This window comes from Melopsittacus undulatus, chromosome 17 (genome assembly GCF_012275295.1).
Source record: "Melopsittacus undulatus isolate bMelUnd1 chromosome 17, bMelUnd1.mat.Z, whole genome shotgun sequence".
Classification (NCBI taxonomy): domain Eukaryota; kingdom Metazoa; phylum Chordata; class Aves; order Psittaciformes; family Psittaculidae; genus Melopsittacus; species Melopsittacus undulatus.
Genome location: NC_047543.1, coordinates 1784741 through 1806448, shown reverse-complemented (window position 1 = coordinate 1806448; position 21708 = coordinate 1784741). Strand labels below are relative to the sequence as shown.

Sequence of the window (21708 nt, the reverse complement as noted above, 5' to 3'; positions counted from 1 at the left end):
TCTCTGGAGACATTGAAACCCACCATGGACACGTTCCTGTGTGACCTGCTCTGGGTGGCCCTGCCTTGGCAGGGGTTGGACTGGATGATCTCCAGGGGTCCCTTCCAACCCTGATGATTCTGTGATCATAGCCACTGAGCAGGGAGAGGCTGAAATCAAAACCATTCTGCCCTTGGTATCTGGGCTTGGCTTTCTTCTCTGCTTTGCTTTAACTCACTGGTTTTCCTGCACTTCATGCTTTTCTGAGCATCAGTAATAAGCATCCCTCCAGCTGATAATGAAATAGCAGGAAAACGAGCAGCACTCCTGCTACAACCCCAGAGAAATGCCATGACACTCACATAGAGTTCAGATGCCCTCTGGGACTGATCCCCTCTCCAACAGGTCCATGACTTTCCTGTACTGAGGACTCCAGAGCTGGACACAGGACTGCAGGCAGGAGTGATTCATCTCAATGGCTCCAGAGGAAACCTATTATTCCCTGCTCCTCATGTGAGTGAGTTTTCTCCCACTAAATAGAAGCTTTCCACAGAAGTGTATGGCTCCTCCATGCATCTCTTACCTCAAGGATTCATTTGGCAAAGCTTTAAAATCATCCAAGTATTGGTTTTCAGCTGCTTTGAGAAGAAAAGCCAATGTTCTGCTTCAAAAGCTGTTTGGGCACTAATGGCTTATGATGGTAAAATAAAAACAATATTTAGATGCAAATGGTCCAAGGCAAAAGGTGATGTCATGAATCACTGAACTCTTTGGCCTGATTTCATTTGCTTTACTTTTTTCCTCCCCAGTTTGAGCAGAGTTCTGCTTTTTCATCCCGATTTGGAGCATTAACCAACTTTGAACATCCAAACTATTTGCCTGTTTTCCATCCAGCCCTGGAATAAGTCCATTGCTGCAATGTGTCATGGTTTCTACTATGGCTACAGTGTCTTATTTGACCATTACATAGAGGAGGAAGGAGTGTTTGTTAGGTGATTGAACTCCTTCTTCCTGGGGGACAATGAATAGACACCAGCAACAGGACCACGAGAGTTTCAGTCTCAGTTACTGACACAGTACAGGGAGCTTAAGGCTTAACTTTGAGAGCAGGGAATGTCTCTAGGAGGGAGCCACGAGGCAGATCTGGCTGGCTTTGTAATGGCTCAGCTGCTAATGGTGATCTCCAAACACCAAGGGATGTTGCTGCCAAGGAAGGAAAGGAAATATCTAGGGTGGGAAACGATTCCAAGGCAGCATGGCTGAGCTGCTAATGTGAAAACAGAGGTGGGTTGATGCAGGCTGAGCAGTGAGGAAACATATTAGCCTGGGAAATTAATCTCCTGAATGTGGAAGAGTGAGAAACTCCATCATTTGGGATGCTCGGAATTACACCCAAGAACAGAGTGAGTTCCCTCCAGGGATCAATCCTGCACCAGCTGAGACAGATCTCTCCTGCCTCCCCACCTCTGCATTCCACTATATTTCCTCATATAACTGGAAGTGTCAGTGAGGAAATTATTAGATCCATGTCAACAGCAGTCCCATGATGCCTTCCATTAACCACAGCTACACATTCCTACACCAACAGGCTATGGGATGGCCCTGCCAGGCAGCTGGGGTTTCTTTCCCAGGGATGTTTGACCCCTGAAAGAAGGGGCATTGGATGCACAGCCTCTTCACAGGCTGCCCCATGTCATGTCCCTGGGGCACAGTTATCACGACACTGCCACTGACTCCAACCAGCTCCATCACCAAGTGCTTGAGGACAAGAGAAGCAGTTTGGCACCATGGGCCTCTGCACCATGTTACAGGAGAACGGATGAAAAGAAGCAGGAAAGGAGAGGGAGAGGCAGCAGTTTCCAGAGGAGCTTGGCAAGATGCCTGTCAGGAGCCAGGATATATACCTAAAGGCTTTCCCTGAATAGCTCAAGGATTATCAGTATCCTGGCGCAGGCAGCATGAATGCTGGCAAAGGCTGACTATGGCCAGATGTGAAGAGGTCTTTATAGAGGAAAAGCTTCACTATCCAAAGGGAAGGAAACAGGAGCTTCAGCTCTTGACCGATGTGTCTGCAGCAGGCAGCAGAGGAGAAGGTGCCTTTGCTTTTGCTGCCAGCAACAGAAGGAAGGAACGCTGCTGAGATGGGCAGAGGTCAGGCTGCTCCCAGACCTGCCCCGCAGCTCCCTCCTAGGGGAAGCAGATACTGCTCATCTCTGGGCTATGGAAGCCTGTGTGGGACCCCTGCCCACCTCCAACTGCATGTCCTTGGGCTGCACCACGGTCCCTGCACCTTAAAGATGCTCTCCTGTGTCTCAGTGCTGTGTCACGTCCCTGATGGAGCTCATTTGAAGCAGAGCAGGGATAGAGTAAATAACCCAGTCCACAGATCCACAGCCCACCCTGTTTGCCAACCACTGCATTTCTGTTTGCTCTTGCTTTCAGAGAGATGCTAAATTACCCCTAATTACAACTCAAATTGAGGAACTATGACAGCCATCAGAATAGAGGAAAACAGCCAGAAAGGAGAAGGTGCTATCCGCTATGGCAGGGATTCAGAGATATTCTTCTCCCAGTGTTCCAGGATATTTGGACATCAGAATGAGACCGAGTAAGGAGACATTTTCATCCTAGAAAATCAATTGTTTGCTTTAAAAAGGTATAAAGCTGCTGGGAAAAAAAAAAGACTAAAATTTGAAGTGACCATTTAGCCATAACTGCAACTTTGGCAGCAATTTGCTATTATGGGGAATGACTCAGAACCACAAAACAAAGGGGAAAATCTCTTCATTTGTTCAAGAGGAAAAAGAGATGTATCCTTCTTTAAAACAGAACTGAAAGCTCTGCAATATGAGATTGAATTCAGAGCAAAAACTGCACAGAAAATATTCCTGAGTACCTGGTCCCAATCCTATCACTGCCACACTCTTACTGTTAATACTTGGTCCCCTTATTCACAACAGAAGGGTGTGAAAAGTGATGTGTAAATCAGTAAAGAGACAGATAAATCAACTCTGCACACTGTTCTTTTCCTGCATCCGGTGATGTTTCAAGCTGCCTCTTTTCCAGTGGGGCAGAAAACCCTTTTCCAGGGCACCTTTCCATGTGTTCCATGGCCAGAGGAGTGTGTGGCTTGTGCAAGGAGGGAAGGATGGGAAGACATGAGTCCGAATGGGGAATATAAACCCTATAAGCCTCAAAATGTTCTCCAGTTTGTGAGTTCTCTCCTGCTCCATGTACCTGACACACCAAAACCTAAGCAGACCCTTGTAGTCATGCAAGGAACATGCAAGAGGTATCCTCCCAAATGCTCCCCTACCATCTGTAACCCACCTACTGTGTTAAAGACTCATCATGAAGATGGATGATCCTATTTGATGTGATGACATGAGCCAGTAGCTGGGGCCATCTCCCTGCCCCTTGAAGGGCAAAGCAAAGCGCTGAGTCTGACCTGGATCACCTGCACCCTCAGGGAAGGAGTGAGACACATTGTCCAGTAATTACCCTGGGGTGATAATGACAGAGCATTTACAATCATCCCCCTGCATTAAATGGGGAAGTTGAAGCACACAAAGGGCAGCAGGAGACCTTGACATGCCAGAGGTGAAATCCCAGCAGGTCCGACTGGGATTTAAGCACAGAGGATGTCCTCAGGGGCTCAACTATGAGTGCCAAGTACTGCTGCACTTGAGTTCTACTTGGCCGGCTGTGTCTGCATGATGAAGGAAACCTGCTTCCTTCTGAACCACTGAGATCAGATGTGGCCTTTGGAGGGTACCTAGGGAAGGGAACAGGGGATCTCCATCCTTGAGATCCCCAGGCACAGTGCCACGGTAGAGCTTCAAAGTGAGGAAGTATCTGCTCAAATAGCAACCAAAATGCAATGCTGCCGTTCCTGGGAAATGGAATCACTACAGAGAGAGGTTTCTTTTCACTTTGTTAAACCCTGCATTGATTCTAATCTAAGCATCGCGCTGCCTTCTCCCTGGCACCGAAGGGGTCACTGGGGATGTCTCAGCAGGAAGTTTCTAAAGGAAATGTATTTCAAGACAAGCCTTTGCGCTAAGAACATCACCCCCTTATCAAAGCGCCTTGTTCCTTGGTTTATTTTTACATCAGATCTGCCCAGATGTGCGCTGTGGGGCTGTACCAGGCTGCAGCATCCAGCCTCTGCCTCAACACCAGCCCTGCAAGGCCGGGACAAGAACTCAGGCGTTTGCTACCCTCTGCTGTCCTCCTCCTGCTATTTCATCTTCCTCTAGCAGCGGCCACCGCTTTATGTCCCTATGTCACCTGCCATAGAGGCATCGTCAGCCTTCACATCAGAAGACACTGAGCCTTTCCAGGTGCCTTTAGGCTGAGCCTGCTGCCCCCCTCAACCCCTTGCTCCCCTAAACCCCTCAGACCCACTTCCCAGAGTTCCATACACAGAGGAGCAGTGCTTCCCTCGGTTCTCCTGCCTGCTTTTACACACCGTCCCTTGTGCTTCCCATAGAGTCCCCATGCCCCTAATCCGACCCTTGCACTGCTTCTCCCTCTGCATTGTCCACAGATAGGAAACAGCTCATGGGAGGGCTGGATTCTGACTTTCTGCATCACCAGGCTTCATCCTGAGTGACTGAACCACTGTCATCAGTGCAGCTCCTGCCTTTATTAACAACCCTTGGCCCTTCAAAGAGGAAAACAAGCCAAGAGACGAATGCCAACCTTGTTCCTTTGGTGCCCACGTTGAATATTTATCACCACTACCGTATTTATCAAAGGAAGAGAGATCAGGGAGTAATTTCCTCCTAATGAGCCAGGTTCAACTGGCTCCAGATAGGATCTGAAGGGCGGTTTTCCCTTCTCTGCATTGGTTGTGTAGAGAGAGCTGTGCTGCTTTCCCTTGGGAAGCCACATGTCACCACCTGTCCCAAGGCTGGGATATTCCCTGTGCTGCCAACACAACTTGGTCATTGCCTGCAATTGCTCCTAGAGCAGACTCTAGACACCAAAGCATCAGTCCCTGTCTGAAATGAAGAGACCTAGCAGTGATGGTGACATTCCAGGTGGTGTTGCTCAGATCCAGCTCTAGAATCTGCTGCTCTGGGGCAGTGAAAGGCCAAAGGATCTCTATGGGAGGCATCATGAGTTCAAGGGATGCAGCTCTGGCTCCCATGGGCCCTCAAGTGCTGCAGAAAGGACCACATTCCCTTTGTGCTAAGATTCTCACAGCTACAAGCCAGCCATGGTTGTAAAGCATTTGATCCTCTTGTAGCAGGAGTTCCTTGGATACCCTTGTGGATACCCCAAGGAGCCAGGACACCTTCTCATTCAGTGCTGAAACTGGTGACTGTTTTGTTGGACAAGTGGAATATCCATGAGATGTGCAGCAGGGAACAGGGAGGGATGGAAAGCAGGTCTGTGTGTGTACAGCACAATTGGATGCTCCTCCATCCCTGGGCATTCCTGCAGCTCATACAAGCCAAGGAAAAAATAAACCTTCTTGATGCAAAATGCCCACAAATCCCATATCCCTCTTTTCCAGCCATGTAGGGATGCAGAAACTAGAGACTCTCCTGTATCAATTCCTATCTATAAATGGAGTTTGCATGTGAGTGTAACTCGCATCATTCTCTTGGAAGGAGAAAGGTTAATTCCTAGTTGGAACAACACGGGGAATGATCTTGCTATATACTTACTGATGCAGTGCCTGTGCTCTCTCCAACATAAGCAAATGAATAACAAGTGCTGTAAGATGGTAAGGAACTAAATCTGTATTCCTGGCACTTCACTATGGATAACCCAAGTTCAGCTTCATACGTGAGCCTGAATTCTGCAGTTCAAGCAGAGATCCAAACTCTTTCCTATGTAAGATGGGTCTCCCTCTTCCTGCTGCTGCAGCACTCAGTCACTGCACAGGACAGGAGGGATCACACAGCCCCACGCCATAAACTGAAAGGAAAACCTTCATTAATGAAGGTTTCATTAATAAAACCCAGAAACCCTGGGACAAGTGTCTCCTCGTCCTTCCTCATCATCTCTCTTGCAACATCTCTTCAATTAGGTTGTCCCCAAACACATTTCCCCCAGTGCATTGTGCCCAGATGGTCCCCAGAAGAAGGGCCAGACCTGGTGAGCACAACCAAGGTGGGCAGGATGTGCCTGTGCCCAGCCTCTGAGCTGTCACTAAGGGAACAGGGAGAAGCAACAGATTCCTCATCACTATGGTAACAAGATGTTCCACACTGCGCAACGGGGCAGGATGCTCTGCGCTCCAGACCCTGGGGTACCCCAGGTCTTGGTCATGGGGACCCTGATTTTGGTGCTTTGTAGCTGCTCAGGTAAAAGATCACTGTGGAGGTGGATGTGTTGTGCACTGACTCCTTGGAGGGCTGGCAAGAGCCTTGGAGAGGAGACCAGCATGAGGTGAGCACTGCCCAAGCTGAGCCTGAGAGCTGCCTCTCTGCTTTCCTCCTAGGACAGACAGTGTCCCTGCCTTGGGCCCTGCCACCTGCCTGCACCTGGAAACACCAAGGGGGTGAGATCCACAAAGCTCTCCTGATCCATGTGCTCCTCTTTCCTGGGTGACACAGTGTCTCCATCCAGCCTGGTTGATGGCAGGACTGTGTCTTCTCTGCCAACTCTGCCAATGCCCTGGGCAGAGGATGTGGCTTTCCAGTCACAGCCAACACAAGAGATGCCCCAGTGTGCCTCAGTGGTCCCCACCAGCTCTGCTCACCACAGCTCCACATGTTCTCTTCCCTAAGCTCTTAACCAACCTCATCCCTATAGGATGGTCCCCATTGGGGCTGGGTCCACCCACACATTACACAGGTTCCCAGCCTGTTCCAGTGCCTTCCCAACCCTCCTCCTTGCAATGCCCTGAGATTCCTCAGATGTGTCCCCAGCTTTTGTCATTCTCTCTCTGGCCTAGGCTTTGTCTTCATCCACATGGAGAGCAGCCTGTACTCACTGCCCTGCAGCCCTATTGAAACGGAGGTGGCTGATCCCACCTACCACTGGGGGCATGACTGGCCAGGTAAGATCCTAAGTCAGGAGCAAGCAGCAGTGATGGGCTCTGCTGCTGGAGGCAAGAGGGGGGTAAGAGGGGAAACAGCCCCTTAAGGAAGGAGCATGTGAGGGGCACATTGAGACTGGGATCTCATGGGATTGCATGGGCTGAACTACAGAAGGACACAGGTTATTGGGGTAACTCCATGCTTAATTTCTTCTTCCCTCTCCCTTGATAACTTACAACAATAGGAAGGGAATAATAATTTAATAACAGGAGGGGAAGAGCAGCTTTTGGGAGTCTTTGTAAAGTCTCAGCAGTGGTTTAAGGAGACCAAATCTGGGGCAGCCCAGGGGAGCATGACAGAGCCACCAGGAACTGGGCCAGCTCAGCACAGGACAGCCAACTACTGGTGATCACCATCAACCCCTCTGTCTCCTGCACTAGTCCCCAGGTTGCTCTCAGTCACCAAAGAGGGACATCTCCTCTTCCAACACTTCCAAGCAGCCGACAGTGGGAACTACTCATGCACCATCTCCTATACAAAGTGCGGGATCCCTGTGTCCCAGACATTCCACTACAGCATCCTTGGTGAGTCCTGCACCATGCTAAGCAGGGGGGGGCAACCTAACAAGGGCAGGAAGGGTGGATGGAGGGAGAGGTGGGACCATGCTCAGCTCTCTGGACAAGGATGCTCTCTGTTGGCAAGGGGGAAGAAACCTGTCAGGGTTTTCTCCCACAGGCTACCATGTGCCCGGAGGCCTGGACACTGTCCTGCTCTTCCACACCAAGCTCTGTGAGGATAGGTGGACTGAGAGGTTCCTGCATGATCTACAGGACAAGCTGAGGCAGCTGGAGATGGAGCAGCACTGCAAACTCCAGCTCCATGCCACTTTCTGCTCCCCCTCGCTCAACAGCCCATCACATGAATTCGTTGTCCAAGTACAGCTAGAAGGTAGACCCCCAGGCACAAGCATCACAGCAGAGTGCCCAGGGGATAACAAAGGCAGTGGGATGGAGTGAGAGGAATTCAAGCATCTCAGTTCGTGCTTGGAGGGAAAAGAGGGAGGGAGCACAGGGCTGTAATGGCATTAGGGGCTCTTGGAAGAGTTTAATGGCTTTACCCACCTCCTGCTGGAGCTGGGGCCACCTCAGCTGCACTTGTGTCTCTCCATGCTCCAGCATCCTTCTTTGAACCCAATTGGCATGAGCACTGCAACTCCCAGGACATGGAGACGGTCACAGACTGCTACCGCAAAGCAGTCCTGCACAGCCAGGGGCAGGTAGGGAGGGAAAGGAGGATGGCACAGGGGGCTGTGCAATGAGGACACTATTTCCAGACCCTGGAATGATGAGGAGCATCCCTCAGGGTTTGCTCAGTGTCCATGAGCTCCCACTCAGGCTGCTGTGTGGTGCCTGTCCCCTGCTGGCTCACACGGCACAGCTCTATGCACTGAGAGGATGTTTCCTGTGCTTCCCTCTTAGACTCCTACTGTGCTGTGCTTGCTCTGCCTTCCCCAGGTCCAGCTCGCCCTTAGCAGGTTCTTCAAGGAGCACAAGTCCTTCCTCATCACTCGGCCTGGTATCCCCAGCATCAACTTCACCAATGAGTTTGTCAGCTTCCTAAGGACCAAGCAGTGCAGCGCGGGCTATGGGCAGACGAAGCAGCTCCAGAGATGTCTTGACTGTTGCAGTGAGCCAAGAGTCTACAGCCCTTTGGTCCCCCCTTTTCTTTCTCCCTGTTTGTCTCTTCCCCCCTCATGCACAGCTTGTTTCCTGCTCCTTGCTGCTCCCCCCATGCCCACCCAATCCAAGGAATGTGTTGGGCATCCTGTAACCCTGAGCCCTTAAGGATCAGGGCTCCCTTTCTCTAACCCTTCACTGAACACAATGCTGTTGCTTAGAAAGGCATTCTACATGTCCTCTCCTCAGTTGTATGCCCACCAGGGACGTTCAGCCCTCCAAAGAGCAGCAAGTGCTTCCCATGCCCTGTTGGGACCTACAGCGTGACCCACGGGACAGCATTCTGCACTCTCTGCAAGCATGGCATGACCACCAGAGCATCAGGCGCCAGCTCCATAAAGGACTGTGTCAAGAAGGAAAGGACCAAGCAGGGTACACAGAGCATCCATTACTGAAGCAGGGGCATGGTGGGCACTGGGGGCCTCTGAATAGAGGGCAGGCAGTGCAGTGGGACCCCAGAGCAGCTGCCCTGTGTTGGCTATGGCAACTTCTACAGCCCTTGGGGGTCCCTCTGAAGCTCTTGTTTCTTCCATCATCATCCCTGAAGAAATCACAGCTCCCTCAGTGCCCCTTCCACCAGGCCAATGCTGAACACTGATTTCTCTCTTGGTGTCCCCAGCTTGCCTCTGAGAACCTCACTGCTAGGAGTAATGTAGGTCCCAACATCCCTGCTTCTGTCTGAGGCTGGGGACAATTAGCATTAGGATTATCTGCAGGGTCTTTAGCAGTGGGATTTCTTCATTAGAGACCGTCACATCCATTTCTCTCCCCACAGCTATCTCCATCGTGCACAAGGTGCCACCCCTGCTCCTTATTGTCTTGCCAGCATTACTCTTCCTCAATGTTCTCTTCTTCCTGTAAGTCTGATCTGCTTCTCCCAGCATGGGATATTTTGGGAGCTCTATATTCCTCCTTGGAACATGAGATGAAGGAAAACCTGAGGGTGTAGGACTTCAACAGCTGGGATAATCACAGCATCATAGAATGGTTTGGGTTGGAAAGGGCTTTAATATCATCCAGTTGCAACCCCCTGCCATGAGCAGGGACACCTCACATTAGAGAGGTCCTCTCCAGCATCCTTGTAGGCCCCCTAAGTAGTAATGTTGGCAGTCTCTCACACAGCCATCTAGGGAGTGGTTGGGTATGGCCCTGGGGAATCCTGGCCTTGAGGGCTGGTGCTGGGTGGCTTCAGGGCTCTGGTGCTGGTTCCTGTCATTAAGTTACTGGTTTTCACTATGGGATTCTCTCCTGTGCCTTTGTAGAAGCTTTTGTTACTGGTTCTATCAAGATTACCGTTTGCAGTCCCCAAGAGCTTCCAAGATGAAAGGAAGCACCATGAGGATGGAAAGGATGAGCCGTTTCTTCAGGAGTCCCAAGCAGAGCCCCCAAGGTCTCCTTGAGGCCAGTGACACCAGGAGTGACACAGAACAGAGGGATGGAGCACCCTCCCTGCCATGACCCTGAACCTGACTGTGGTGACTGGTGAGACAACTCCTGTGCTGGCACCAGAGAAAAGAGGCAACACTTTCTGAGATTCCCTGAGGGACAACATCCCTCCAGCTACTGCTGACCATTATTTGTGTGTCCCAAACCACCTCACACTGCCTGAAATGTACAGCAATGGAAAACAGGGACACCCTTCTTCCCCTCTCTATATTTATCTTCCTGAATAGCTCTGACTACAACCACTCCTTCTGCTAATACAGTTTTACTTCTAGTTGCACCTCTGCAACACTGGATGCTCCAAATACAAAGGGACTTTGGGGTTACAAGAAGGGGACCTGTCATGTAGGTTGAACCACATGTTTGTCTTCAGGTATGGAAAGCATCATTCCTATTCAGTCTTGCACTAGGGAATGACTCCAATTCCTTATCCTGTTTTGTATAAAGAAGCAGCTCCTAGGAAGAGCTGAAGCCAGAGCATTTACTGAGGTCGAGATTATATAGGACAGGGTAGGAAAAAGCTCAGCCTCAAATCGCTTGGCTCTCAGAGCCATGGGAGCGACGCAGGGCTGCGGGAAGCATTCCCCCCTTCTCGGCCTCTAGGATGGGATCAGCATCTATAGCTGTAGCTGCGCTGAGCCCTTTGGAGAGGCCAGGAGAGGGCAGCAATGCAGTGCGGGAGGCACCTGTGGGTGATGCTCAGCAGAAACAGGTTCTGGATCCGAAATTAGAGTAAAAGAAAGGGCTTGCTCTGCTTCTTGGTGTAGAAATAAGTTGAGAGCAGGGGCACTGGTCCAGCTCTAGGTCTTGGGTTCAGAATGGTACCGTCAAGGGTATTTAGCTTGTCCCATATAACTTACCAGAAAGCGTGGGCTGGCAACTGTCTGCTGAGGCTAAATGAGGGAAGAAATCATGGGATTCATCCATTCCATGCCTGCAGACCAGTCAATCCAACAGCAGCCAGTCCCTGGGCAGGAATGTGTTGGAGAGGAGAGGAGGGAGATAAGGGAAGTGGAGAAGAGGCGGAGTAGGGCCCAGGTGTATGTGATGAGGGAAGACTACAGGAGGTGCAGGGGCACTACTGGTTAGCTATAAAGTTCACTGGTTCAGCTGCTGCTCACAGTACTTCTCCAGCTCACAAGGCTCCTCTGTGGGATTGCAGGAGGTGATTGAACACAGCTTTGGCACCAGCAAGATGAAGGTAGGGAAAAGGCCGTGATGGGACTGATGGATTCTAGGGTCTCTGAAGTGTGAGCTGGTGGGGAAGGGGCTGAGCTTTGATATGGGCTGCTTTATCCTTGCAGAGCTGGGGTGATAGCCTAGAGATAGAAGGTGTCCAGTTGATGGCATAGCTGCAAACAAGCATAGGCCTAGTGTCTCTGAATGTTCTGTTCTAGGGTGGGTTAAAATCCTCTTTCAGTTCATTATGGATTATGGGTACCTGGTTCTTTCCAAGTTCGATACCCCACAGCCTTCCTGGTGGAGAGTGGAGACATGGAGTAAGGCAGAGGAGATGGTGGGAGCAGGCAGGTCAGTTGTGGGTCTATCACCATTGCTCTGCTGGGCTGGAGATGAAGACTGCTCTTGAGGCACAGGGACTGAGTGTGGGGACAGAGGAACACTGGGGTTTTCTCCTTTTGCTGTGGAGTCTGGATCTGCTCAACCTCCTCAGTCACTCTTAGCATCTCCCCTTTGCAGAATCCTATCAGGGGCTGCAGAACCCCTTCTGAATGAACCTGTATGCCAGCAGGGCTGCAGACCAAACCACATAAGCCATGCTCAAGAGGCAAAGCTAATGCCCACCCACTGCCTTGAGGAGGTTGTGGACCAGAGACCTAGCATGATGTAGTGGGACTGCTCACTTGGCATAGGCTGGGATGAGCAGGCAGAGGCATCTGCTGCCCAGTGCAGCTCGAGAGCCCAGCTTGGAAGCAACAGATTCCTTCTGACTAATCTTGAGACAAGTGTAAGCAGCAGGTCTGTGATGGGGGCTGTAGGTGGGAATCATGGCTGTCCCCTGTCCCTGGCTGCATGGGAGCTGGTGGGGAAGGGGCTGAGCTTCAATAGGGGCTGCTTTGTCCCTGCAGAGAGGGGCTGATAGCTTAGAAATAGCAGATGTCTGATTGATGGCACAGCTGCAAACACACATGGGTCTAGTGCAGGTGTCTCTGAGTGTTCTGTCCTGGCATTGGTTAAAAACCTCTTTAAGTTCATTTTGGATCATGGGTACCTGGTTCTTTCCAAGTTTGATACCCCACAGCCCTCCTGGTGCTGCTGTGCCACCTAAATGTGAGAAAAACAAAAGGACTGCTCCCATTCTGGGTTTAGCTCAAAAGTCTGTTAAACACCCACGTTATCTACAGCATCGGGGATGTTTGTGTCTGCATGTGTTTAGATGCTTCCCTGAATTGGGATCTAAGAGAAAGGCTGAGGTCAATTGGATATTGGTATCCATGACAACCTCTCATTTCTGCTTCCTCATAGTAAGTACTGAAACTCTTCTCCTACACCCAAGCACCCCTTGCTGGGACTGTACCCCCTTGCTGGAGGTCTGAAGGAGCCAAGGGGCTCTGGAGGTGTCTGTAGTGAATACACATGTGATGAGTTGGGGATGGCTCAGAGATGTGATGCTCACAGAACAAGAAGCATTCCATGTCTCACTACAAGAGGGACATTGAGGGGCTGGAGTGGCGCCAAAGAAGGGCAATGGAGCTGGTGCAGGGTCTGGAGCACAAGAGAGATGGGGAAGGGCTGAGGGACCTGGGGGGTTCAGATGGAGAAGAGAAGGCTCAGGGGGGACCTGATGGCTCCCTCCAAGTGCCTGCAGGAGGATGGAGCCAGGAGGGGCTGGGCTCTGCTCCCAAGGAACAAGGGATGGGACAAGAGGAACTGGCCTCAAGCTGCACCAGGGCAGGTTTAGATGGAGCTGAGGAACAATTCCTGCCCCACAGGGTGCTCAGGCATTGGAACAGGCTGCCCAGGGCAGGGCTGCAGGCACCGGCCCTGCAAGTGCTCACACACCATGTGGAAAGGTCACATAGGCAGCATTTCCAATAAGGACATGTGCTATTAAAGCAGGTTTTGAGATTCCCTAGAAGTGACCAATGGGATCTGCAGTGGGAGATGGTTCCAGGATCTCAAAGGAGGCCATGGAGCTGCCTTGAGGGCTGGAGCAGCTCTGCTCTGGAGCCAGGCTGAGAGAGCTGGGCTGGGGCAGCCTGGACAAGAGAAGGCTCCTGAAGGGGAGACCTGAGAGCAGCTCCAGTGCCTAAAGGGGCTGCAGGAAAGCTGGAGAGGGGCTTGGGACAAGGGATGGAGGGACAGGCCAAGGGGAATGGCTTGAACCTGCCCAAGAGAGGGGAGACTGAGCTGAGCTCTTAGGCAGAAGCTCTTCCCTGTGAGGGTGCTGGGTGCCCAGAGAAGCTGTGGCTGCCCCATCCCTGGCAGTACTCAAGGATGGGGCTTGGAACACCCTGCTCTAGTGGAAGATTCACCTTTCAGTGGTAGCCTCCTTCTGCCCTCTCAGCCTTCTCTGACCTGAACTGGATACGCTTGACCTCTCAGGTATATAAAGGGGTGGTTCAAGCCTTCCAGCTGTCATCTGCACTCTCTCATTTGTCTTCTTTTAGGGCATGATGTTCCAAAGTGAACAATTTCCAGCCCGGAGTTTGACAGTGAGCAAAGCACGTTAATTATCTCCTGTGCCTTGCCTATGAGAGGAAGTGTGTATCTTTGGGTGAGAAAGAGCAGACCAAGTAGACAGTGGTCTTTTGGGGCTTGAAAGAAAAGATATGCCAGTTACACAGGAACGCTTCTAATTAATTGCTGCCTATTGGCAACAGCTGGCAAGACAGCCCTTTGCCCATCAGCATCCAGACTATTAGCTTTGTACTCCACCTGAGATGGTGGAGCAGCTCTGTATTTATTCATGTTTTGGCTAAGATCAAAGCTAATCACTTCCATGATCTATTGTCTGCAGAGAAAAATCTCTCCATCTCATTGCTTCAAAGAGTGGAGCTTCCAGCTCAGGGATCAAAGCACTGTCAGGGACACACATTCTGCTCAGTAAGGGTTCACAATGGAGTTTCTCACATCCTCAGTATGTTTTGGCTGGGACAGGGAACCTGCTCCTTGCTTGTGCCACCAAGGACCTTCAGCCCAAAGCCAGCTTGCTTGTGGTGCTACCATGACAGCTTATCCTTGGCATTGCCAACCAGGCAGCCTTTTTTCTTGGAAAGCACAAGCATTCTGTGGTCAGGCAGGTGGAATCTCAGCTGCAGCTGGATGGGGATTTAAGGGAAACCAAGCCAGAAAGCACAGGCTGCCAAAGACAGGCCCAAGAGCAGCATCCTGCTGCCAGCAGTGGTCCTGGAGCTTTTGCTGCCTGTGGAGTTCCAAGACAACAGCATGAGCCAGTCCCCAGTGCAGCTCCCTGCAGGCTCCTATGTTCTACCTCAGCACCGAAGCTAATCAATCACCATCTCCCTGTAGGTACAGCAGTCTGGGATGACTGTTTTCATGGTTGGGGGTGGAACATGTGTGATGCATAGAACAGTTAGCGTTAGAAGCAACCATAACAATCATCTAGTTCCAAGGTGCTCTTTCCTAGGTCCTTATGATGAAGTCCATCTTGCACCACATCAGCAGCAGAAACAACTAGCTCCCCATCTGTTTGCCACACATGCAATGTCTGTTTTGTAGTGAGGGGACCAGAACTGAGCATGGTTCAAGATGCAGCCTCACCAGTGCCCAGTACAGGGGGACAATCCCTGTCCTACTCCTGCTGCCACACTGGTGCTGGTACAAAACCATGTTCTGAGGCAGCTTTGCTGAGTGCTGTCATCATCCCAGGCAGGAAGGTGCTTGATTTCTTTGCATGGCTGCTTCAGGGCTGTAATTACATTGGCAATGCATGGTTTGCTTTGCGTTGCACAACACTGCTTCAGGGAGGTCAACCATAAAGAGCTCTGGTGGAGCCTGTGAGCTGGCTGCAGGAAGGAAAGGCCAAAGCCATCAGCAGCCTTCCCACTTGGCTGCTCCTTTGTGATTCTTCCAGTTAATGCTGAGCAGCCCCAATTAAAATAATACTTATTCAAGATGAAATTATAATTACTGTGGGCTGTTCATGCAAATTTGGCAAAGCACATAGGAGCTGAACAGCCTCCCTGGATCTCCTGGTCTAAAGGCTGTTCTCAGAGTGATGGCTCAGTATAATTTTCATCGTTCTTTTTGGTCTTCTTTATCATTTATTGCTTCTTTTATGCTTTTAGGAAGGGTTGTCTCCTGCTAAGCATGCTGTGAACTCTTACAGTAACTGTGCTCTGGGTGTCCACTTCCAAACAGTGGAGAGTAGTGGAGGGCAGACAGCCAGACCTCCCTTGGCTTTAGCCCTGGGCAATGCAGCATGTGATGCTCAGCTAGCAGGACCACAACTGGAAGGTGGTGCCAGCAGCAGGCACTTTCTGAAGCAGTCTTCAACAGCTTTTGAGTCTTCTCTGGCACATTTGAGCCATTAGATCTGATTCTTCTGGGAACAAATCCCTGTAAGACAACATCCCTCTGAACACAGCCAATGGGGATGGATGCTGTTGTACCAGGAGCTGGCAGGTTAGGATCCTCAAGCCTTTCCCCATCCTGTTGTCTACCCCAGCCTTGCTTTTTCTCCATGTTCCTGCCCTCAGCAATAGGTGGTTTGAGCACTTGTTTCTGCGTTTGAAGCTGATGGTTCTTTGGTCACGCAAGACAAAGGGGCAGCCTGGCTGGAGGGTATAGCTAGAAGTAAAAGCTAGAAAGCATCAACATCACACCAGTTTCTTATTTGCTTATTCTCACTTGACCCAACCACTTGCTTAGCAACTGCTTAGCAACACCTTCCTCACTGAGAGGGGTGTGCAGGTCCCCCCGGCTTGGTGTTTGTTCATGGTTGTGTGACTGAGAGACTTGATTTGCTTCAGTCTGTGAGAAATGGGGATCTGGACAGATAGGACTAAGTCATCCTGACCTTGCTGTGTGGGTCAGCTGGAGAGGCTGTGGTGAGGGGCATTCTTTGCTTTGAACTCCGAGGCATCCCTAGCTGGACAAGGCTGCATCCTTCCTGCCCCTTCCATCTGCACTGTGGGATGCAGAGCTGATGGGGAGGCTGCTGTGGAGATGTTTACATTGAGAAGGCTCAATTGGACATAGAATCACATACTGGTTTGAGTTGGAAAGGATCTTAAACTCATCCAGATCCAACCCCCTGCTATGGGCAGGGACACGTTCCATTAGAGCATATTGTCCAAGGCTCTCTCCAACCTGGCTTTGAACACATTCCTTGAAGAAAGCTGTGTCTGGAGAGCAGGAATGTCATGTTTTAAGGAGTAAGGAAGTGCAGATATGGGTCTTACAGTAGAAGGTGCAATTCCAGTCTCCCAAAAGCAGTCAGGGCATTAAGGAATGTCTCACCCTGGCTTGATGGAGACATCGGCTCAGCTCTAGCGACAGCTCCCAGAGTATTCAGTCGGGAGCCACTTTTAGTCTGTTGGTGTGGTTTGGCCCCCTGGGAAGCATCAAGTCGAAATGCAGCGCTATAATTACCAACTGACAGCTTAAATAATGCGAGGGAGCCGGGAGGCTGGAACACATCCTCTCTCCCAGCAGAGGCTGCGGGGGAGGGCAGGCAAGGCAAACATTGCCAGAAGGAATTAGTCCCGCAGAGGGGGGCATGTCAAACAGCTTTCAGTGAGGGTTCCAATAGCTATAAGGAGGAACATGGTCAGTTTGACACAGAAGTCTCATTACTGGTGTACTCCTCATTGCATGGGATGAGATGATGCTTTTCTCCTTCTGTTTTGGGAAGGTAGAAAGGGCTCTGAATTGATAGAGCTGAGCTGTGATGAGTTTCCTGTTCACTGACCAGGGACAGAACATTCCACTCGACTTCCCTAGTGACCCTGTGGCAGGAAACCAACCTGCTGGGGTTGATCTTGCAGTTCCACCACGAGCAAATGGGGTTTGTGTTGGCCGGAGTTCTCTTCAGCTTCTCTTCCCCTTCACACAACTGGTGATGGGCACAGCAGCTACTGCAGCCAGGGACTTGGACTGGGAGGAAGGACTGGTTTAACCCTGCAGGTGTCATCACTGCAGCTGACAGGGTTTTCCATGTGTGTGAAGGCCAGGTTCATGTCTACAGCAGTATCTTTCATTCCTCTTCCTCCCCTTCACCTCTTCCACGACCACCAGCAGATGCATCTCTGTTTCCTTCAGCAAATCCCATGAGGAAGGAGACAAAGCTGTGACTGAGCCAAATGGTTATATTTCATTTGGAAATAAGCAGATGGAAGAGACAGATGGGAGAACAAAGCTATATATATATTTTTATTGCACAGATATCTAATAACCAATAAAATGGGTCTGGGACCACAGAAATCTCTGGCATGGTTGCCATGGCAATATGCACACAATTCCAGTGAGATGCAGGAATGAAATCTTTTGTGTTTTTTAGGGAGCTTTCAAAAAGAAAAAGAAATGAGATTTAAATGAGTGATTACGGCTGCCTCAAGGAGCACCTGCCAAAAGCTCTGAGCCAGACCATCTACCAAACCATGGTGTGGGTTGTGTGCAGAGATTGCAGCAGTGACAGAGTGTCCTTTGGAGCTGAAGCTATGGGGCAACAGGAGCATCTGCCTTTTGGGACATGTTACATGGAGCCTTTGTCTTGTGAGGGTGATGGAAGTTTATATGTATTGACAAATAAACTAGGTAAGTTCATGGAAGGGAAATCCACAGAGGATTGCTCAGTGGAACCTCAGGCAGGTCTGGAAGTGTGAAAATGATTGGAAGAAGGAAAAAGGAAAGAGTTGATCTTGGTTATGCAGATATCTGCCTGGGGTCACTGGAGGATGATTCAGGTCAGAGAGGGTTAAAGTTACAGAGAGTAGGTGACATAAAAATAACAGCTCTATAGGGATGCAGGCATTGTCTGCCCTGCCATCAATCTGACACAGAGCTGATGGCTACAAGTGGGTGAATTTAGTTCTTTTTAATCTTTCATAAGTGAAGTCCTGCGATGAGGCAGTGTTGGATGATTCCAGTTGTGAGGCTCGAACATGGGGCTTGTTGGAGTTTTGGTGTATTGCCAGCTATGCCTGTGAGAGACTGGAACAGCACAGAAGTGTTTGCAATCTCACCACCTAAGTCTGTTCTAGTCATGGTAATATCATTGTCTTCTGCATCTGGGCTTGCTGGGTTTCCCATGGGTGCATTCCCCAGGTGGGCCGTTCTCCCTTTGCTTCCCTCTGGATTTTCACATCTCATGTTATCTGTCCCCACAGAAGCAGCCCTTGATCTATCACTTGAAAAACTTGTGCGTATTTCACAGTGAAAGCACTGTTACTGCATCTTGGCTTAGAATCATAGAATGGTTTGGGGTGAAGGGACCTTAAAGCTCCTCCAGTTCCAACTCCTGCCATGGGCAGGGACCCCTTCCACTGGAGCAGCTGCTCCAAGCCCCTTGTCCAACCTGGTCTTGAACACTGCCAGGGATGGGGCAGCCACAGCTTCTCTGGGCACCCTGTGCCAGCGCCTCAGCACCCTCACAGGGAAGAGCTTCTGCCTTGTATCCAATGTTGAATGTGTCCTTTCAGAGTAGGATGCTGTTCCAGATCAGTACACTGGCCTGAGGCCTGAACCAGGGGATACTCTGAGCTTGCTCTTAGCTTATGCCTGTGATTGCCCCTGAGATGCCCCAGGAGAGCAGTGCTTCACCCTGAGCACTGAACCTTTTGCCATTACCACCTGGAAGCATCTTCCTCTGCTTGCCTTGGCTGGAAACAGAGACCAAGGAGTGAAGGCTCTGGTGTAGCTCTATCCCTCCTGCTTCTCCCTGCCCTTGGTGGGAAGCAGGACACAGCACCATGGCATGGGTGATGCTGTCACATCCTCCCTTGGGTGCAGGGGGAAGCAGGTCCCCATCAGCAGTGCAGCCTGGCAGGGGGGGCAGGCAGGGAGGCAGTGCTTATTCAGAGTAAGGAATCAAGCTGCTGGCTGAGCTCTGTGTGGGAAGGGAGCTGTGAAGTGTGACGCTTGGGGTGCATGAATTCTGGGCAGGCTTTCCTAGAATAGACCGGGTGGAGGTGAAGGGGAATGAATGCATTGAGATGCACTGGTCCTCCCCTTCAGGCCCAGCTGCCAGGGGCTGGGGAGTGTGTGATGTGTGCAAGTGCCTGGATCTGGTCCCTTCCAGTGGGTTTCTTCCTGCACCTCCCTGCCTCACTGGTATCCTCCCCATCACTCTCTTGCAGACACTCAAATTCACACACAGCACTACCAGTGCTTCAGGGAGTGAAGGGTTTGAGCTGCATTGAACCTGCCTGCTGGGAAGTTTCCTGCTGATCTGTTTCCATGAGGAAGAGGGGGGGAACTGTTTGCCTTTGGGAGCATGTGGGGTGGTTGCTGGATGAGAGCCCACCCTCATTCTTCAGTGGAAGCCACCCATTGAGCCATTCCTTTCACTTGCCCCAAGCTGTAGAGCACCATCAGCAGCAGGAGAAAGAGGGTTTGTGTTTGTGCACCCAGGACTCCTGCAGGTATCCAGGAAAAGAGGGAAATCTCTGCCAGACAAAAACACCAGCCCTATTCTGCCTGGGCACTCTGATGGAAGTGCCAGGCATGGCTAGAGAAAATGAGCACCTTTTACCCTGGAAAGCAGGCTGGGAGCCTCCTAAATTGGCCACACATTTCCCAGTCCTTCACCAGGCTTCTTCCTTGCATATGGAAAGGTATCAACTCCCAGCCCTCCAGGACATCCCTGGCTCTGGGTCTCCCATGCTTGCAGGTTATGGTGCTTTTCCCCAAAATCTCATGTTATCTATAGGAAACATGCAAGAATTGTTCTGAGAAGAGCTGACATTCCCAAACACATCTTGGCTAGCAACAGTTTGAATCGCAGGGTTCCTTCCTGTTCTTTGTTTCCCAGACCGCGTGGGCCAGTGTTTAATGCACAATCTGGATTGATCACTGGTTTCTCTTAATGCATGAAATATTCCAAAAGATAAAATAAAAGGAGAAGGATGGGGGGTGAGGGGGAGGGCTCCTGCCTGTTGGCAGCAGGTTTTAATTTGGGTTTGGCAGATGAGGGGAGTTATTCATGGAAATCTCATCCCAAAATAACACAGAGCCTGCCCTGCGTCAGCCAAGAGCTTCTCTCTTCTTCCCTGCCATGGGGCTGAACAGCACACAGGGGTGACAATGGGCACGCTGGGTCACACCAATGGGCACGTGCCACGGTAGCTGCCTGTGGGCAGTGCTGGCTCTTGAGTGAGGCGAGTTCCAAGGCAGAGATACATGGTCTGGCTCTGTGCAAGCTCCTTCACCAGGGGCATGTCCTGCAGTGTGCAAAAGCACTGTTGTGTGTTCCTTTTGTGCCTGCTGATTTCTCATGTCTTTTGAATCCCACCTTTCTGGGCCTTGAAGAGTGAAGAACGAGCGGTGTTTGCTCCCTGGTCACTGTCTGAAGATCTTGCAAACTCCCTTCCAGGCTGAAGGTTCCTGCCTTAGTCCATCTCTGTAGAGGAGCTCTTCCACACTTCTGATCTTTGATTCCTTTTAATTGTGTTCAAAGCTGCAACACAGACACCGCATCACTCCCACATCCCTTCTTGCACTCCTGTGGGAGAGAAGGGCATCATCTGATAGCAAAACCAGGGCATCTCCTATGGATCATGGGCCCAATCCATACTACAGAAAGGATGATTCATACACAGGACAGTGGCTACTTGTGCCCAACAAAACCTGTGACAGCCCAGAAGCATCAGACCATCACTATCCATCATATGCTCTTTGGAAGTTCCAATACGTAGAGACCATCTTACACCCTTTCTGCCTGTCTCTGTTGCAAGGAGTCCTACATTAATGGAGGACCCATTGATGCTATTGATGGAGCTCATTCATAGAGCTGCTGGCTCACAGTACCTTCATCCCAAATGCAGTTTGGCAGACCTCTGGAACAAGTCTAACTTCTCTGGAGCCATTCACAGGGAAACAGGCATGGGGAAAGGGCAGCATGTATTGCTGCCACCAAAGATCTTGGTTGTTTCCTTGGAATGGTGTAAACAGGGAGGAAGTCTGATGAAGTTTGGAGACAGATGAGGGGAAAGGAGTAGCAGCCAGGATCAGACCCAGGTCTGCAGCACAGTGAATGCTGTACTGCAGTACTTAGAATCATAGAATAGTTAGGGTTGGAAAGGATCATGAGATCATTAATACTTGTACAGAAGCTTGTAAAGAATCTGAGCCTCACTGATGTTATAGATGGGGAAACCAAAGGCACGCTGCCTGTGTGAAATCACTGCTATCATCAGCACAGGGCTAGGTAGAAAGGACCAGGCACAATGAGCCCTTGCTCACTGGCAGGAGGGATTGGCCTGGTGCCTGGCTCTTACAACATGTAGTAACCCCCCTGGGGCCAGGCGGGTGCATTAGAGCAGTGAGCAGCACAGGATCAAGGTTCTTTTCTGCTGCCAATGCTACTTCTGTGGGGAATGAAGCCAGGTCGTGGGCTGGCATGGCTCTTG

At 50.6% G+C, this 21708-nt stretch overlaps 2 protein-coding genes across 2 annotated transcripts in view; both read left to right on the top strand.

Moving 5' to 3' along the window:
• Positions 1 to 6262: 6262 nt before the first annotated feature.
• On the top strand, positions 6263 to 10171 carry LOC106023351 (zona pellucida-binding protein 2-like). The gene is made up of 10 exons (XM_034070297.1): positions 6263 to 6299; positions 6437 to 6496; positions 6893 to 6997; positions 7418 to 7561; positions 7713 to 7925; positions 8153 to 8253; positions 8492 to 8663; positions 8903 to 9085; positions 9489 to 9570; positions 9976 to 10171. The coding sequence occupies exons 1-10, from the start codon at positions 6263 to 6265 to the stop codon at positions 10169 to 10171; spliced, it is 1293 nt and encodes a 430-aa protein (XP_033926188.1).
• A 1131-nt stretch (positions 10172 to 11302) lies between these two features.
• LOC101868135 (integrin beta-3) overlaps positions 11303 to 21708 on the top strand; it is a 45695-nt gene continuing 35289 nt past the window's right edge. The window contains exon 1 of the mRNA XM_034070220.1: positions 11303 to 11357. The gene's annotated coding sequence lies outside the window, so the exon portion shown is untranslated. The remainder of the gene's footprint in view (positions 11358 to 21708) is intronic.

Coding starts and splice junctions, on each gene's coding strand:
- LOC106023351 (XM_034070297.1), top strand. CDS start 6,263: ATGGGGACCCTGATTTTGGTGCTTTGTAGCTGCTCAG. Junction 6,497..6,892: donor CACCTGGAAACACCAAGGGG/GTGAGATCCACA, acceptor TCTCTGGCCTAG/GCTTTGTCTTCATCCACATG. Junction 6,998..7,417: donor CTGGGGGCATGACTGGCCAG/GTAAGATCCTAA, acceptor CTCCTGCACTAG/TCCCCAGGTTGCTCTCAGTC.